Genomic DNA, 19,553 nt, shown 5'->3' with positions numbered 1-19,553 from the left:
TTAGAATGTTGAATCCTGTATACAGGAGCTGGCTGAATAAGACCTGGAGACACCCAGGCCCAAAATTACAACAAGGAGCAAAGATTAGGTGAAGACCCAACCATACAGCCGCTCTCTGGAGTCCCAAATTGGGTTCTATAGTAATTGTAGTTCTGCTCAATGTGAATCCTTTTGTTCAAATTCTTAATGAAATATGAAAGTCAAATGGTGGTTTTCCATCAAGTGAAAAGTATTTATTTTATACAAAGAGGTGGCAATTAGCCACCAGAATATTCTTCATGAGGAAGAAATTGCCATTAATCATTCTATCCGTAGACTTCTATTGTGCCAATGCATTTCGGAATATAACATCCTTCATCAGGGCAAGTCTAAAAGGTGATTTTCACATGTAATTATATCAACCATTTCGTAGTTATTACACAATTAAACAAATTTCCATATTTCAACAACACAAATATATCAACGTTAACAGTCATCATCCACATAATTGAAAAAGTAAAATAACACATACCGGGCCACGTAATGAGCCGGAACAGAAGGTAGATCCAAAAAAAAATTTAACAAGAAAAACAAATCAATATGCAGGTAAGTCAAGACATCTTGTAACTAAAAATGGAGGTAATCGGGTCTTTACCTGATTTCGGTGAGTAATGGCGGAAACTATTTTCCGGAGTGCAAGCTGCTTCCACCAAGTGCGGAAAGCAGGTGCTGTAAACTTATTGGATCGACAAACTGGGAAGTCTGGCACCCAATGGGTTAAACGAGGAGATCAACTACCACTGTTTTCTCTAATTGCGTTCACTTTAATTGTGTTTTACCTGATTGTTTGTGATATCTAACATCGTTTGGTTTAAATTGACACCAATACTTTAATGTATTTGAAAAAGTAATGATTTACATGAATTAAATGTTCTCCATGCTGCGCATCCTGGAGCTCTTCCAGGACCCAAGGTGCCGTCTGTCTAGACGACACCACTAGCGGCATGTAAACACTCGTTTCCATATATAGTACAGTCCTTGAGCTGACCCCTAGGTTCCATCCATCCTAGTTAGGAACGCCCATTATTATAGTTTTCAGTAATTGTTCTTAGTATTTTCTCTATGTCTATGGACTATCCACATATTACGCTTTTAAGGTGTTGACTTTTTTCGCCTCTACCCCAGGAGGGCCACTAAGTAAGCAATTTTGATTATAGGATATTCATCGAACAGGTTCCTGATATTTGTCTTGGAGCCGTGATCACATGCCGGGTTGCTCGGCAACGTGTCTAAACAAGGTAGGCACTCAGCCCTCAATCACGTGTCCTACAAAATTCAGGTTGCTCAGCAACGCGCCGAAGCAACGAAGACAGTCTGCTTTCAGTAGGCACAGGGAGAACTCCTCTGCTTCGTTCTCCACATAGGGTAAGCTACCACCCGAGTTTACTATTAGTGATTAGGCACACCTAGAATAAGTCTCTTATAGGGTTTTTTCTCTTACCGTTTACAGCACCTGCTTTCCGCACTTGGTGGAAGCAGCTTGCACTCCGGAAAATAGTTTCCGCCATTACTCACCGAAATCAGGTAAAGACCCGATTACCTCCATTTTTAGTTACAAGATGTCTTGACTTACCTGCATATTGATTTGTTTTTCTTGTTTAATTTTTTTTGGATCTACCTTCTGTTCCGGCTCATTACGTGGCCCGGTATGTGTTATTTTACTTTTTCAATTATGTGGATGATGACTGTTAACGTTGATATATTTGTGTTGTTGAAATATGGAAATTTGTTTAATTGTGTAATAACTACGAAATGGTTGATATAATTACATGTGAAAATCACCTTTTAGACTTGCCCTGATGAAGGATGTTATATTCCGAAATGCATTGGCACAATAGAAGTCTACGGATAGAATGATTAATGGCAATTTCTTCCTCATGAAGAATATTCTGGTGGCTAATTGCCACCTCTTTGTATAAAATAAATACTTTTCACTTGATGGAAAACCACCATTTGACTTTCATATTTCATTAAGAATTTGAACAAAAGGATTCACATTGAGCAGAACTACAATTACTATAGAACCCAATTTGGGACTCCAGAGAGCGGCTGTATGGTTGGGTCTTCACCTAATCTTTGCTCCTTGTTAGGATACCGTATTGAGCCTGGCTCCTATGAATTCTTCGTTCTGCGATGGTGTCAAGGAGGACTTTGTATAGTTGCTGGAGGGATAGTTGAAGAATCCCAGGTCCATCAGTAGCTCGACGGTCACGTCCGTGTGTCCGACAGCCAACTCCTGCATGTGGGCCGGGATGAGCCAGTCATCGAGGTACGGGTATACCCCGTAGACTTAGATGGGCTGCCACAGGCGGTAGGCATTTTGTTAACACTCTGGGTGCAGACTTCAATCCGAAAGGTAGGGCCTTGAATTGGTAGTACTGGCCCTGCACTATAAAACACCAACTTCCGATATTTCTTGTGAATGGGGATGTGGAAATAGGCGTCCTCCAGGTCCAAGATGTCGCCTACCTCCAGTTGGCCAAGCATGTGCTGCAACGTGACCATCTGGAACTTTTGGGACTATTTGTTGAGACGTTTCAGGTCTAGGATGGGCCTCCGGCTCGGACCTGAAAGTATCTGGAATAGACCGGAGCCCGAGAGCCGCTGGGGAACTAGCTTTATCGTGCTCCTTTTTGCAGCATGGCCCGTACCTCTTCCAGGATCTGCTTCTCCTGACGGGTAACCGGAGGGATCTGCAGACATCTTTGTTGAAACTCCAGGTTATGCCCTTGGGCGAGAGCGTCCAGCACCCATCGGTCAGTGGTGATCTTCTTCCACTCAATGACGTACCTAGTCAGCCGGCCGCCCACTTGGTGGGCCAACATCATGCTGGAGAGTGCCCAAGGAAAGGGCAGTCTCTGTATCCGCCTTGATGGCCTGAAGGGACTCGTCGACAACCTTCCCAAACAAGTTCTCTCCGTCGAAGGGCATGTCCAACACCTTCACCTGGAACTCCTGCCAGAAATTTGTGATCTTCATCCAGCCTTGTCGACGAAGGCAGACACCGTTCCCCTACCCCCCCCCCCTGGTTTTTTCAGGCACAAGCTGAGAAAGCTCAGAGGCTCTGGCGATCATGAAGTGTGGGGGCTGAGCCGATTTTCCCCCTTCTGGCGTGTCAGCAGACTTTTCCAAAGTCACTGCGATGGTGTCGCGCCTAGGGGTCAGGGATACCTTTTGTGCTGCGGGGGCTACCTTCACCGGGTCAGCTCCCTTAGCCGTTGAGAGCCGCTGCCACCAACTATATCATTGACTAAGGCTTAGCCTGTGCCTACTGGGCCTGCTTGGGCAGTGCGGCCGCCGCCTTCTCCTCGGTCCGCTGCTTCTCCGACTTCTCACACAGTTAAGCCAGGGTAGATGATTTCCTTTTTGTGGAAGAGCTTGATTGCCGACTGGCAATCGAGTCGGAGGGTGAGGTTGATCACGCCCTATCCATCTTGGCCTTTTCTTGGGCCCCCCCAAATGAGGCGCCCTCAAAAGGACTTAGAATACCGCTCCTCGGATCAGCAGGTCCTGGGTGAGGCATGACCCTGCTCGGGGCACAGAGCAGAGGCCTTAGCGTTAAAGGAATGGTGCGGTCAGAAATATTATTGGCCAAAAAGATGGCCAATAACAAAACATCTAAAATATTTTTTTTAAGTGCCTATTGAAAGTATTGAGCAAATGAAGCTCAAACTTTAAAATGGGAAGCACTCGGGAGCATCCATTTTGTGAAATGGATGCCGCCTGTGCTTGCCTTTGCGGCACTAATGAAGCAAAAGACAGCCAGCTGTAGGAAACAAAAGCTACCACTGGGTGGCTTTTGCTTCATTGGTGCCAGACTCGGAGGACGGAGACCAGAGACTACAGGCAGGAAAGCTGCAGCTGCATCTCGATAAGTGCTTTTTTTTTTTTTTTTAAATAAGCACTATCTGCAGTTTTTTTTCTACGTTTTCTTAGAGATAAAACCTCAGCTTTTAAAACGTTGTATTTATGTTTGCGGTAGCTTCAGCTTGGAACCCAAATACAACGTTGTTGTATTTAAAAAACGCTGCGGTTTTTCTTTCCAAATTTCTCGCGCTCCTCCGAGCCGGAGAAACTTAGAAAGAAAAACTGCAGCGTTTTTTAAACACAACTGCGTTGTGTTTCTGCCTGCCGTGTGTGTTTCCATGCCGCAGTGTTTCTGCCTACAGCAGCTTTCACTTTGGGGCTCTCGGCCTACCTGTGGGGAGCCCGAGAGCCCCAAAGTGAAAGCTGCTGTAGGCAGAAACAACGCGGGTGTTTAGAAATGCCGGGGGGAGCCCAAGAGCCCCAAAGTGAAAGCTGCTGTAGGCAGAAACAACGCAGAAGTTTAGAAATGCTGCAGTGCTTCTCACTGTGGCAGCTTTCGCGTGGAGTCTCCTGGGCTCCCTAAGGGTTGGGGGAGCCCAGGGACTCCATGCGAAAGCTGCCGCTGTCAGAATAACAACATTGTTGTATTTGTTATTGTTGTGGTTTTCCAACCACGGCAATCGCAAATACAACAAAGTTATATTTTTAATTGGTGCGCCTCGGCTTTTTGCCTTCATTTTACGTTTTCTGTGCTTCCCTGGGCTTGGGGGGCATAGAAAATGTAAAATGAAAGTGAAGGCAGCCTCCTCAGCTCTGCTCAGGCTGCAGTAAGCAGAAGCTCCAAGTAGGGGGCTTTTGCTGCTTGTTTAGTGCCGCAAGCGCAGAGCTGAGGAGGCTGCCTGAAATCACAAAACGGATGCTCCCATGTAAACACTTTGAGCCTTGTTTTCTCAAAGTGTTTACATAGGAACTTCCATTCAAAATGTGTCTAAACTATGTTTTAGACTATTGCCAATCATATTACCAATTATAATTTCTGAACGCACCATTCCTTTAAGCCCGGCCACCAGGACCCTCAACTTCTTGGAGAAGCCAAGTCATATCTCGCACTCCACATCCTTGTAGTCTGGGTGCAAGCAGTAGAGGCATTGCAGGCGCTTGTCTTCCACAAACACATTCCATAGCACGCGCTTGGTGCAGGGCTTGAAGAGGGACCTTCCCCGCTTCTCCTCAGTCATGGTCGGAGGGCGCAAAGTAGGCCCGATGGGCTTTTGGAATCTTCAACGATCTTCCTCCTTCAGGGGCAATGAAATTCACCAACAACCGATCCCCGCTGTCGGCAGATGGAGAAAAGATCACACAGGCTCTTTTGGAACAGAAATAGAAACTTTCTGTCGAAAACATGAAAAAACATAGAAGTAGCTCACAGAGCAAACTTGAGGACTCCCAACTATGAAGCGTGTGGTAAAAAGATGGCTGCCAGAGGAGCGACTTAAGGAGAGGACTGTCATTGGATGAGGGCAGTATGACCCAGAGGACAGTGATTGGTTTAAAGCAGAAATACAGTTTGTACGTGAAAAATAAATCGTTTTTTCTTTTACAGAGGATTCCCAGGTTGACGACAGGGAATATTTAGGAGCATGTGAATCCATGCCAGACCCCATGCTGAAGAACTGCTGGACTTCGCAACCTCCCGAATGTGAAGCTCTGTCAGCACTTAATTTTACCATGGCATGTCCAAGTTCAATGTCCACTCCCCCTGACTGTGCAGCAAGCCTTGACCGCGTGCCCTTCGAAGTCTTGCTGGACTCAATCAGTACAAGGATTCTAACCATGAAAGGGCGATAGCACTGACACAAAGTCATCAACGCTCAGATTACTAACATTGGTACTAAAGAGCTGCGCCCAGTGGCATCAGGCTGCTGGGGCTGTTCTGTTTGAACTGAGCGTTGCTGTGGGCAGAACGCGCACTGTGCCCTAGACCATAGAGGCATGGGGAAATGCAGGGTTGTTGCCTGTCAGAAGGTGGCGAACGTGGGGCTTGCGAACTGCAGTAGAGTGGGTGAAAAGGAGACAGGCACCTACAACCCAGTGGGTGAAGCCTGGGTGTTCCGTCTTGTGTGAAGTGCATGTCTGAAAGGGAGCGGCTGTGGCTGCCCAGGCCTGTGACCCAATACCCAGTTGGACACAACTTGCAGCCCACTGACGGAGGAGTAGCCAGAGACCAGAGTGGCAGGTTCCACCATTGCAGGTTGGTCGGAAGGTGGTACTGGAGGACTCCAGTGGTACCCCTTGTTGAGGGTTTGGTGGGATGTTAGTGTGGCGCTGTTTGGGGTGGCTGTCTGGACTGGTGGCTAGCGTGGACTGGAGGGTGCAGCTCCCACCGATTCTAGCACCTGGCTGCCCCGTTATCATCTAGGTGTTCTCGTCATGTCTGGTATTGCCTTTCTACAATTTAGAACTTCTTGACCTGGCATCCCACCCATGTTTTTGCCATCTACGTTTATAGAGTGGGATGGATCAACTTTGTCCTGCAATGTTCACATTATTGCCAGACGTTCATCGTGCTCGGCTTTCCTGGGTCATTGTGCCATGTTCCTGCTGTTTGGTTTCTCTTTGCTTTTGTCCTGGCTTTTTCATGTTTCTTTCTATGATTATTTTGCCGTCATAGCTTGGCACTGTACAATTTCACTAATCGTTTAAGTAAAATGATTCAGTGTAGTGAGCTATAGAAGAAAAATAAACAAACAAACCTATGAAACAACAACCCACCCAAAGACCTTTTATTTCGAGGCATTCCTGCATAGCTGGATTGCAATTGTTTCAGTACCCCCTTCATCCCCTACAGCCAGAACTGTGCCTACTGTGGATCCCATTTGTTTGCAGCATAATCTATTTCCAACGCTTTGTTTTAAGAGTCCTACAGGCTCTTACGACACCCATCTGAGGATTATGGGACCTCTGGCCAACTACTGCCAGAGTGTTTGACAATCCCTGTGGAAATGGCCAAACACCACTCCCAAAAGAGGAGTAACAGAACACTTGAAGTGATCACAAGTTCCAATCCCCTTTCCAACTGTGCGGCAGTAGGACAAAATCCCACTTGACTAATACAACTTCCTTCCTGCTTTATTCTAAAAGACTCGTACCAAGGTTGAGCACAGATCGGTCTAGTAGTCAGCTTACCCCAACGGGGGCACTGCTTTACTGACCATCAACTTAGCAGTTGATTCCCCAATGCCGAAGTCTCAAAGTGAACAAACACCTACATGCATGAAATTGGAACATTATGTTTTAGTGTGTCCTTTACAGCACAACAATTTACTTCCCGAACGTTAAATATATAAAATAAACTTGTGTGTAGACATCCTCGTTCAAATGGATATCAAGTTACCCCCCCCCCATTACTGTCCACCTCACACCCCTCCCATAGGCACTGTTAGCTGAAGCCACCTTTGCCTTCCATGGTTAAAATCAGTTCCCTCATAACCCCACTGTTAAAGACCCCTATTGGTGCACAGTCGCTTGCAGCAGTTATCTGGGGGCCTAGCTGCTCCGCTGCACTCTCCAATGACCCCAAACCAAGATGTACCTGTCATTGATTGAGTCCACCTTCTCCTGGATCTTGTCTGAATGAACACTGTCCTCCAGCACCAGCTTCCGCCCAGAATCCAGCAGCCCCTTGATCTTCTCCTCATTGGCATCCATGGTGGTCATGAAGTCCTCGTGCTTCTTGATTGCGGCTTCTGCTGCCTGCAGCGTGCTGGGCATCTCTGTGTGGGACAGCACATATTCCTGCAGAGAGAAAGAGTGGGCACTGATACGGTCAATCATAGGCACTCGTCCAAATCATCTAAGCTTGTGAGTTTTCTTTTGAAATCTGTGCCATTCTTTGCAAGGCTATAGCATGCACAAGAGCTTTGGTCACTCATATCCCTACCAGAGCAGCTTGCAGAGACTAGCACCTCTTGAAATGAATTATAGTATGCATTTATGGGACTTTTAAAGGGTGAACCTAAAGCAAAAGAGCGCTGGGAAAAGGGTTTGCACTCAGGGGGTTACAAGGTCGGTGCAAGGATACCGAAAGAACTTGTTAGAGGCTGACCGGCCCCCGTAGGGGGCGCTAGAGGGACAGCCTACATAGCGGGCTGTCCCCTCTGGCCACCCCCTTCCGAGGGTTGGTCTACCCTCTACTCTTCCTCCTTAGGCGGAGGAGGCGTCCCCAGGGACCTGGCTTCCGGTCGGGTTTCGCTGGGGACGCTTATAAGGGCGGGAGCTGCGGGCAATCAGTCTCTTAAGCCCAGCAGCTCCCGCCGTGTGATGATACCCACCCACCCACACCAGATACGATTAAAAGGCAGAGTGCAATATGATAAAAGGTCATAGGACATGAGAGTTTGGCATAAAGCGGTGCAGATCTTCTTAAAGTAAATACAATGGTTGGTAGGATCAGGGTGAGGCGTTCGTATCACCGACAAAACTATTCAGTTAGAAATCGTAATATATTAAGGAAAGTGATCAGATTAATTGTGTTGTGTGATTTGTTCCTAATTTTCTTCTTTTGTTACAAGCAGAGTATTGGGACGGTCCTAGCCAATGAGGGACGTTCACGCTGCAGCTTCGGCGGCAGCGGCTCAGGTTGGCCGGGCTCGAACCAAATCCTTCGATGGGCACAGACTTCCCTTAGGGCTTTAGGCCAGCAACCGCCTTATCAGTGCCCCTAAGTGTCCTACTGGTAGTAACCGGTGTTCTCCTGGTAGCAACCAGAAGCGTTGCAGCTTGTGCCAGTGGCATATATGGGACAGTGTCCTACTGGTAGTAACTGACTGAATGTAAGATGTGGCTGGGACCGTCCCAAGTTTATTGTTTGCTCCAAATAAACCTGTGACCTTCTATATTCCAAAGAACCTTACAAAAGTTGTCTGTGGTTATTTCATCATGTGTGTGTATTATACTGGCTACAGGAGATGGGGGTGTCCAATGGGGATTCCCCCCGCTATGGGTAGGACGAGCGAGCAAGTGACTCCAGAGGGGGAGAAATAGGGTCGAGTGGAGCGATCAGTGATTGGGGAGATTCTTTTATGAGGAGTCTTTTTATAGTAATATGGAATCTCACAACAGATACGAGTCAACAGGTCCTCCTTGTTGGCCTATTTCCTGACTGCGCTGGACACAAACCTTCCCCGCTTTCTACATTTACACCTGCCTTTTCACTACTGTGTTGCTGCTTGTGTCTGGCCCCTTGAATATATGAATTAGGCTGCAGCTTCTATGCCTTTCTGCACGGGTCAGCCATGCATTCGCGACTCCTATAGTCTTCTTCTGGCCTCTACATCCTTTTTCTGGATTGCACTTACACCTTATTTATACCTACACGGGGGCTGTCACAGTGTAACAAGTGAACATTGGCCGAACATCATTGGTCCGTTGTTTTTGGTTCATTTATTTGATCACTTGGAAAGCACAGTGCTCACCCATAGATGTGGTGTTCTGAAGGATACAGGGCTACGACATCTGCGTGGCTAGACAAGCTTGGACTACAGTGGGAGTGTAAGAGGGCCGGTGAGATTTGGGACTCCCAGAAAATCGCGAAAAATCACCTTCAACCTTGCGCTCCCACCTTCACAGCTGGTTGAAATAGTCTACCACTGCAGGCAGTCGCCAATACTGTCACCAGGAATTCCCAATCAGGTGGGAAATGGCGGGGGCAAGGGTGACGACCAAAAGTAAACCATATGCAGATCCCCATACTCTGGATAATGGATGTTATGCCCGGCTGATTTTCGGGCAACATCCGAGAAATCACAGTAAAGGATATCTATCAGAGGTTGATTTGAACTAGTGATTCGAGCAATCCAATCAACAATGAAACCGAGTGAAAGAAATGTCATTTCATTTCCATTTTTTTTCTTTCTTTTTTTTTAAATGTCACACCGTTTCAATACAATCCAGATAAGATGGTCAGCACCACCCCAGTAGTCAGTGAACCCCCCCCCCCTCTTCTCCATGGCATGGGTTTGAAAATCTAGAGGCAACAAAAAATAAATATGGTGCACAAATCTACAATGGAAAACAAGCTGTTTCAGATGTATTTCCTCGATTTAAACGAGTGAAGCTTTGCAATGTATTCCCTATGAATGTCAGACATAAGAAATTGACATCGATGTGTGGGTCCGACTCATTCAAATAAGTGGCAGATGGGTACAATTCAAAATGTAGTGCCTTTTTAGCACCATTGCTGACATTTTGTGACACAATAAGTGGCAGATGGGTACAATTCAAAATGTTGTGCCTTTTTAGCACCATTGCCGACATTTTGTGACACGTTTGCAAATGACAAAATGTGCATTGAGTTTGCGAAAGCAAAATTGCTATACGCTGGATGGTCTGGCAAGTATATCTCGATCCGACCAGGGTTGGACTGGCCTACAGGGAGGGAACTCTGGAGATTTCCCGGTGGGCCTCTGCACACTGGGCCGCTTTTGTATTTTATTTTCACATTTTCTCATAGGAAAAGGGATGCCCGGCACCACAGTCGAGTTACAGAGCTTCGAACACCCGACACCCGTGCAATGACGGGCACACGTGCAGTTTGACGGCACAGTTGCTGGCTCATAGCCAAGCAAAACTTTAAGGCGTATTGATTACTTGGTTCCGGAAACATTTGCCATAGATGGGGACGCAGAGTTCCTGGCAATTCCGTCTTGGGTGTTAGGAGTAAGGAGGGAAAGGGCCCAAGTTCCTGCAACCTGGGGTGTTGCTAGGTCTGGAAAAGATCTATCCGGGGCTACAACCAAAGGACCTGGGGCTAAAGCCCCCTCAGCCAGCACCCTCCCCCTCCTAGCAACGCCTCTGAATGCAAAGAAATAGTTTGGTTTAGGGCGACGAGAAGATGGATCACACTCCGATACTCAAAACAGATCATTCGTTTGTTGCCGACAAGCAGCTCCGAATGAATGCACACCACCCGACTTTTTTGCATTTACTTTTCTTAACAAGTGTGGGCAAAACGCAGCTAATGTTAGGGTCTTATAAGGCACGCGCACGTCGTCTCCCTACTAGTCTACCCTCTTTCTGGTTAAAAAATAAAAAAAAAAAAAACGAACACCTACCAAATCAGGAATCTCTGGAATGTCCAGCTGCTGGAAGTATAGAGCGATATTCCTTTCCAACCACACCTTTCTCCGAACTTGAAATGCAGTGTTCCTCTTTTGGGGCGCCAGGTTAGATGTAGCATTGTACTTTTCATCAGTCCCTAAAATATATGCCCCAGAGTGACTGAACTCTGCTGTGCGTCCCTCTCTAGAGTCTAGATGCCCCTTGAAAAAATGGAAACCCATTACACAGTCTTGGGTGCACAGGTATTTTATATGCATGTAATGTATGTAACAAAAGAATATGACAATGCATTACTTACCGTAAAAGCATTTCTGATGGTTGTATCCGCTTAGATTCACATGCTGTGCATAGGTCCGACATCCAGTGGTCACTGCGGAGTATTGCATTTTGTTTTTCGTAGTCGAAAAGGGGACGTCGACAAGGCGTGTCTGTAACACTATCCCTATAGTGACGTGCGTTGTACCCACAATCCCTCACGCGTCGAGGTCCCTCTGTTTGTATTTTTTTTGCCCTGAGGGAGCCTTCTATACGTGAGTGAGTACAGAAAAGAAAGAGATGTAGAAAGATGTCTATGTTCCTTCCATCCAAGCGGGGAGGAAGGGTGGGCGCATGTGAATCTAAGCAGATACAACCATCAGAAATGCTTTTACGGTAAGTAATGCATTGTCTTCTGATGTTTGTTAATCTGCTTAGAATCACATGCTGTGCATAGACTAGCGAGCAGTACCCGGAGTTGGCGGTGGGTTATGAGAAGGAACAGTAGAGAAAAGATGTCTTACTACTGCCTGTCCCACCTGGGAGTCAGATCTAGAGTGTGCATCTAGACAGTAGTGTTTTGTAAAGGTGTGCACAGAACTCCAGGTAGCCGCTTTGCAGATGGACTCAAGGGGAACATTTGCAGTGAACGCTATGGAAGCCCCCGTGCCTCGAGTGGAATGTGCTCTTGGCTTGAAGGGTAGTTCTCTCTTAGCAAGAGTGTAACAGAGAGTGATGCATTGAACAATCCATCTAGATATAGTGGACTTTGAGACTGCATCTCCTTCTCTTCCTGCTGCCACCGAGACAAAGAACTGGTTAGTCTTTCTCAGTGGTCTGGTTCTTTCCATGTAGAACATGACAGCTCTGCGTACATCTAGTGTATGCAGACTTTTTTCTCCCAAGCTGGAAGGGTTTTGAAAGAACGTTGGTAGTTCTACTGACTGGTTTACATGAAATTTCGAGATGAATTTTGGTGCAAACCTTGGGTGTGTGTGCTTAGAACCACCTTATCCTTGTGAACTGTTATGAAGGGGTCTAGAACAGAAAGAGCCTATAGTTCACTTACTCTCCTAATGGAGGTGATAGCTATTAGGAAAGCAGTCTTAAGAGTGAGGTCCTTAAGAGTTGCCTTGTGCATGGGTTCAAAGGGAGGGCCCATGAGTCTAGAAAGTACCACATTTAAGTCCCACCCGGTAGCTGGGTTAGCTATCGGAGGGTGCATTCTATTTACCCCCTCATTGAAGGCTTTGATAACTGGTATCTTCCACCATGACCCTTTAAGTTGGGAAGTGGTGTATGCAGAAAGTGCCGCTAGGTGGACTTTAATGGAATTGAACACTAGACCTGAGTCCAGTAAATGGGTCAAGTACAGAACAATGTTCGTGGGAGAGCAGTCAACCGGGTTGATGCTCTTACCTCTACACCAGATGACAAATCTTTTCCACTTGCTAGAATAGCAGTGGCGAGTATTAGGTTTTCTGGCTTCCCTGAGGATGTCCATACATCTCTGCGGGAGTTGTAGATGTCCAAATTCTATGATCTCAGGAGCCAGGCTGCTAAGTTCATGGTCTGAGGGCATGGATGCAGTGTCCTGCCCTTGTCCTGTGACAGCATGTTGTACGGGCAGGGAAGTCTCACTGGGGGAGATAGGGACATCTCCATCAAGTGAGCGAACCATGGCTGCCGGGCCCACATTGGGGCCACTAGTATCATGGTAACCTGTTCCTGGTGCATCTTGTGCACCACCTTGTTGAGAAGGGGAGTCGGGGGAAAGGCGTAAACAAATGTCCCTGACCATTGAATCGACAGACCGTTCCCTTTGGACTGGTTTTGGGGGTACCTGGAGGCGTAACTTTGGCATTGTGAGTTCTCCAGTGTTGCGAACAGGTCTATTTCCGGGAATCCCCATTGCGTGAAGACGTCTAAGACGATGTCTTCGTGCAATTGCCATTCGTACTCTTCGGGCAGGGCGAAGTCTCTGCTGAGTTCGTCTGCTAGCAGATTGAGTTCCCCTGGTACGTGTTGTGACAGTAGGAACATGCTGTGTTTGAGAGCCCACTTCCATATATTCTGTGACAGCTTGGACAGTCCTGGAGAGTGGGTTCCCCCCTGCTTGTTGATGTAGTACATGGCTGTGGTGCTGTTTGTAAGCACCATCACTGTCTTCCCTTGTAGGTGTTCCTGGAAGGCTTTTAGTGCTTTGAACACCGCTAGTCGCTCCAGAAGGTTTATATGCTTGGATGCTACATATGGAGTCCAGACTCTGTGAGCAGTTTGATGGGATAAGTGAGCCCCCCATCCTGTGAGGGATGTGCCCGTGGTTAGAGTGGCCTCCACCGCTGGTGTGGCAAAGGGTTTCCCTATTATCAGGTATTCCTTTGTCCACCACCGTAGTGAGAGAACCAAGGCCTGCGAGACCACCACTAGATCGGCCCATTATCCGCTGGCCTGACACCACTGGCTGTTGAGCCACTCTTGCATTGGGCGCATGCGCAGGCGCGCGTGAGGTACCAAATAAATACACAACGCCATCATACCTAGCAAACACATCGCTTTGCGCACCGTCACCTCTCGACCTGCCACATATTGGGGGATCTGAAACAGCATGTTTTGGACCCTCTCGTTGGAGGGGAAGACAAGGCCGTCCTTTGTTCGAATTAGAGCCCCTAGGAATTGTTTGACTTGGCTGGGGTCTAAGCTGGACTTCTTCTCGTTGATGGAGAAGCCCAGTTGTAACAAAAGGTCTACAGTCTTACGGGTGTTTGAGAAGCATGTCTCGTAAGAATCCCCTGTTATGAGCCAGTCGTCGAGGTAAGGGTATACTGGGATGGATAACCTGCGCAGGTGTGCCGCGGCCACTGCCAGTACCTTCGTGAATACCCTTGGTGCAGATGCTATGCCGAAGGGTAGCACTCTGAACTGGTAGTGTTTGCCCTCTATCATGAACCTGAGGTATTTTCTGTGCGCTGGCAACATTAAAATATGAAAGTATGCATCTTTCATGTCCAGTGTTGTCATGTAATCTCCCTGTGATAGCAGTGGGATCACTTCCTGTAAGGTCACCATACGAAACTTCTGGGGTTTGACAAACTTGTTCGCTGGGCGCAGATCTAATACAGGGCGCATGGTTAGATCCTTTTTGGGTACAAGGAAGTACACTGAATAAATACCTTCCATTACCTGAGATAGAGGCATGACCTCTATGGCTCCTTTTTCCAGCAGTTGGTCCACTTCTTGGAGAAGGATGGCGAGGTGTTCTGGTGTCATGCGGCGTCCCCTCGGGGGTCTGTATGTTGAGGAACTGTTGAACACTATAGAGTAGCCGCGGGCTACGGTGGAAAGTACCCAGAGGTCTGATGTTATTCCCTCCCATGCTGGAAGAAAGGATGTTAACCGGCCCCCGACCGGCGTTGCATGGGAGGGGACACGAATCTTCGCGTCACTTGGTGGTGTTGTTGGCTTGGGAGCCTCTGGGGGTGGAACCCCGGCCTCTTCCCTTGCCACGACATTGACCCCTCTGATTGTACTGGCCGCTATTACTCTGGTAGTTGCTGGCAGAGTACTGTTGTTGTTGGTTTTGTTGCTAGCGTTGTCCACGAAAAAAGCGCTCATTACCAAATCCCCGCCTATTAGGAGGTTTAGAAATTTGGTCTAAGGTCTTTATAATATCAAAAAAATTTTTCACGTTCTCCAGCGCATCATCCACTGCTCTCCCAAAGAGGTTGGATTCCTCTATGGGTTTATTAATAAGGGATGCTTGTGTTTCCGCCTTAAATCCGGAATTGGAAAGCCAGACGTGACGCTTCAGTAAAATTCCTTGTACCAAAGTGCGGCCAGCCGTCTCTGCTGCATCGAGGGTATTCTTGACGATGCTTTGATTAACCAGAGAGCCCTTGTTAACTGTAGCCAGTAAACAAGTCCTTAGGGGTTCGGGAGCTTCTTCAATGTCCTGTCTGAGCTTAGCCCACTGAGCATCGGCGTAGCTTGCCAATAGGGTATTATTATTGGCGATTCTGGTAGAGAATGCTGCAGAGGTGGTGATTCTCTTGGCTAGGGTATACAGCTTCTTCCCCTCTTTATCTGGGGGTGCCTCGCTAGTAGATAGTGGGATTCCTGCCCTTTTTCTGGTGTTGGTCACGACCAGGGAGTCCGTGTTGAGTGACCCTTAATATATAATGGGTCTGATTGAGAGGGAGAGAACAGTTTCTCAATCCTCGGATTGACCCCTCTCACCAATGCAGGAGTGGAAAGAGAAGGTGTAATACGTCTCTTAACTGAGGCGAGGATAGGTATAACCTGGCTAGTGGGGGGTTTTTCTTTGATAATCCTCTCCACAAAATCGGTGTCTGGGGTGACGTCTCCAGTTTCGATTTCGAAATGCGCTGCTGCCTTTTTCAGCAGTGCATTGAAGGTGGGTTGATCATCGACAGGCGAAGGGTTCCTGACTGGTGTAGTTTCAGTAGACCAGATGACTATACTGCTACTGCCTGTGTCAGTCGACCTAGCCGGTGACTGCCAAGGATTTTGGTCGCCCTCGCCTGCGTCTTCCTGGAATCCTTCCTCACATAGGTTAGTTTCCTCGTGAAAATCTTCCTCTTCTTGTTGGTCCTCAACATAGGTGAAATCATCTTCCTCTTGTAAGAAAGTGTCTTCCTCAGTGGGATTGTAAGAGTTTATGTCCTCCTGTATGGGGTTATAAAACTTCTGGTATTTAGCCCTTGGACTCTCAAGGGGTGCCTCCCTTGGTTTCTTGGGCGCCCTGTCTTCTGGGATGGACATGAACCTATCTAGTTTGTCCATACAGGTCTGAAACCTTTCAAAGGTCCACTGAGGTCGGCCAGGACGGTCTGGGAAAGAAAAGGGCGTTTCTTCCTCCTGTAATTGTCTGGTTCTGTCCCATAACGTCGAAGAAAGAGAGCCTTCGCCTTCTGAGTAGCCTTCTTGCTGGCTAGGGCCTTCCGACGGCGTCGGGAACTGACCTGATCTGTTTTCCGGCGCCTTCGGCGTATCTTTAGCCTTGTGCGCGGTTTTCGGCATTTCACTCGCCGTACGTCTTTGGCCGTCCTTAGATGCTATGCACGCGAGGCTTTCGGCGATCATGCTCTCTTCCGAGGGATCGGTCGCCGTCGCGCTATGGAGCGTCGAGCCTTTGCTCGTCGAGTCCTTGGTCGTCGAGTCCTTGGTGGCAACGTGAGCGCTCTTGCGATGCGTGTCGCCAGAAATTTTGGTGTTAGCGCCCTTATTTTTAGAGTGCCCAGTGGCCTGTCGCGGAAGCGGGGAGGGCCGACGACCCTTACGGTCGGTGGAAGAAGTTGGTGGGCCCGGCGTCCCCGTTGGCGCTATGGCTGTCTTCGTCTTCGACGAATGTGTGCCTGGGGGTATGTGCTTTGGTGTTTTTCTGTGTGTGTCCTTGTTGCCGGGGTGTTCATCCCCATAAACTGGGCGTGAGCCGGGCTTGTCAGGGCTGGGGACGGACGACGAGGAGTGTGAACGTCCCTTTGAGAGGTCTACAGCCTCCGTTATGGGGGCCGTGTAGTCACTATCCTCGTCACACTCGGCGGCAGCGGGCGAGGAGTCAGGCCTAGACATAGCGTAGGCCGCCCACCTTTTGACCCTGTGGTCCTTTAGAGTTTTGGGCTTTAGTAATTTGCAGGCCGCACAGCCGTCGTCCTGGTGATCGAGGGGTAAGCAACGGTTGCACCGTTTATGCTTATCCTTCCAGGTATATTTACCATTGCAAAGTGGGCAAAACCTAAATGGCGTCCTCTCCATAGCTGAGGGTAATAGGTGTGACTACGACCTCGAAAGGGAGGGAGGGGAAAGAGAAAGGCATTCTTAAAGAAAAGAAAGAAAGACCACAAAGCCCCACTCTCCCTACTGTGTATGGCCGGCGAGGCCAGGCCACGTGTTCGGCAGTGCCGAAGGATCTCCTCTGCTCGTCCTTCCGTCGAAGACCTTGCTCGGCGGAGAAACGGCTATGCGTCGAGGGAGGGATCTATCGTTATTGGTATTAATAACAAACGACCAAAGGTCGAGGAAACTATTTGGCAATGTCTCTCGAGGAGCTCCGCATAAAGGCGACCAGTAGCTGGGTGGAACAAAACAATCTGAGGGACCTCGACGCGTGAGGGATTGTGGGTACAACGCACGTCACTATAGGTATAGTGTTACAGACACGCCTTGTCGACGTCCCCTTTTCGACTACGGAAAACAAAATGCAATACTCCGCAGTGACCACTGAATGTAGGACCTATGCACAGCATGTGATTCTAAGCAGATTAACAAACATCAGAAATATATATATATATATTTTTTTTTTTTTTTAAAGGCACTTTCAGGCCAGGATTACCTTAGCCTCAGACCCCTACTACGGTTGGTGAGAATGCATGATTTTGGGAGTGCTGTGTCTGGTCTATAAATTTTTAAAAAATGTTATTGGTGAAAGTTGAATATCGGGATACATCTTGTTTTGTGAAATTTTGAATGGACTCCATTTTTTAAATTACAGGAATATTTTAGATTAGCTTTTCCATGCTCACCAACAGTAGTAGGGGTAAGAACAAATTAATCCAGTCCAGCCCCCCCACGATTTGTCTGCTTCAGCCTCCATGGTCGCCCAGGGTTTGGTTTCTGCTGAAGCGTTCAACGTTGGTGTCTTATCTGAGTGTTTAGTGAAGGTAGAGGGACTGAAACCGATCCTAGTGCCAAGGTATATTTTCTTTTGCACACACAAGTGCGTTTGCCAAGCATGAGCTGGTTGTCTCAAGGTGCCACCAACTCCTAAGTGAACAAGTCAGTTCATTTTATCACATTATACCAGGGACCAACTGCTGATGATTAATCTTATAATATACCTGGTTGTTTAGGAATCCTTCCACCTGCTTTGTATCTCGCAGGAACATCTGGAAGCTGTAGGCCTGCGAGAGCAAGTTGTGCCTGTTTTCCCACATCTGTCCCAGCTCGTGCCAGCCAATGTCCAAGGCCTTCAGACGCTGCTGCAAGAACATGTACTGGGCGTCTGTCTGGCCCTGGGTGACCTGCTCTCCCATGTGCCTCATTCTGTGGTAATCTTCCTTGTAGTGGTCAATCTCGTTCTTGATATTCTCATGCTGGGTCAGAAGCTTCTCTGCCTCGGGCAGGGTAGCAGGGACATCTTCTGAGGCGATCGCTGTCTGTGTCTTGGAAAGCCAGGACTGAAAGTCATCCAGATCTCGCAGAAAGCCCTGCAGCTTGCTGGCCTCCCCCAGTGACTCCTCCCGCTTCTTCATGGTATCCTTCAATTCGCCCCAGACCCCATTGATCTCAGCGAGGCGGCCCAAGATAGCACTGGCCTGTTCTGGGTGCTCCGAGGCAAGCTTCTCAGCCTCTTTCTGCAGATCGTCCACTTTCCCCTGAATGGCCTCCAGGTCACGCTCCATGCCGGTAAGCTTGCGCTGCAGGGCCATGACCCCGGCCAGGTCATTACCCAGCCCCTGAGTGGACTCGATGACTTTCGTCTTCTCGCGCATCCAGGACTTGGTCTCATTGCACTCCAGATGGTAGTTCTGTATGTTGAGGGCAGAGTTCAGTGCTACCTTCTTCTCATCAGCCAGGTGGCGGAACTGATCCCACCTGTGAAGCATTGGGGACAAGCAGAGAACAGACAAGTGGTCAGAACAAGGTCATGAGTTTAATAAACCACACTCCTGCCACCGCACCATGCGAGGGTGTTCGAGTAGGCTGATCAAGAAAAGCATAAGAAACTCAGGCAGCAGACGAGAGAGCCTTCTACAAGGAAAAAGAGCAGGAATGGTCAATACTTAAAAAAATGAATCCCAAAATTAGTATTATGGTCATAATTTATACAAATTATGCAAAACATGCTAACGAGCAGAGGCAGGACATTGCAGAACTAGAACCGTTTAAAGATATAATCTCAAAGCGGCCAGAACAAGCATATTTTCCAGACAGGAGAACGCAAAATAAACCAAAAGGCTTGTTGAAATGTCAGCCAGTGGTTGTCCAAACACAGAATATAAACATTAGATTGCACAATTAGAGCCATCACAGCAGCGTCATATTCTCAAGGACAGCATCAAACCAACAGAACTGCAGTGACTATTATATACGTGCACTCTGCAAGTGTTAAAGGGAATGCCATTTACACTGGCTTGACATATATGCAAGTGCCACACGAGAAATCTGTACTATAAACCATTCATATGATGTCAATCAGCGATGACTCACCTCCATAATAGGATATTCTTCCCAAGCTACACAGCCCTCTACTAAGAGGCCATGTTGACCTACTTATTAAAAAACGAGTAGTGAGTTCGATAGGAAGGATTGGG

The 19,553-nt window shown here is 47.8% G+C and overlaps 1 protein-coding gene across 3 annotated transcripts in view; it reads right to left on the bottom strand.

Annotated features, from left to right (window-relative positions):
- The window catches only part of SPTBN2 (spectrin beta, non-erythrocytic 2), a 1,293,574-nt gene that overhangs the window by 655,134 nt on the left and 618,887 nt on the right, over positions 1-19,553 (bottom strand). For all 3 annotated transcript variants that reach the window (XM_069644771.1, XM_069644772.1, XM_069644773.1), the window contains 2 exons: positions 18,078-18,834; positions 7,439-7,641 (listed from right to left, as the gene is read on the bottom strand). In XM_069644771.1, coding sequence (XP_069500872.1) covers positions 7,439-7,641; positions 18,078-18,834 — 960 coding nt within the window. The remainder of the gene's footprint in view (positions 1-7,438; positions 7,642-18,077; positions 18,835-19,553) is intronic.

Source organism: Ambystoma mexicanum, chromosome 2p, assembly GCF_040938575.1.
Source record: "Ambystoma mexicanum isolate Mex_15411 chromosome 2p, UKY_AmexF1_1, whole genome shotgun sequence".
Taxonomy (NCBI): Eukaryota; Metazoa; Chordata; class Amphibia; order Caudata; family Ambystomatidae; genus Ambystoma; species Ambystoma mexicanum.
The sequence above is the reverse complement of the archived record's forward strand: the minus strand, read 5'-3'. Positions and strand labels throughout refer to the sequence as shown.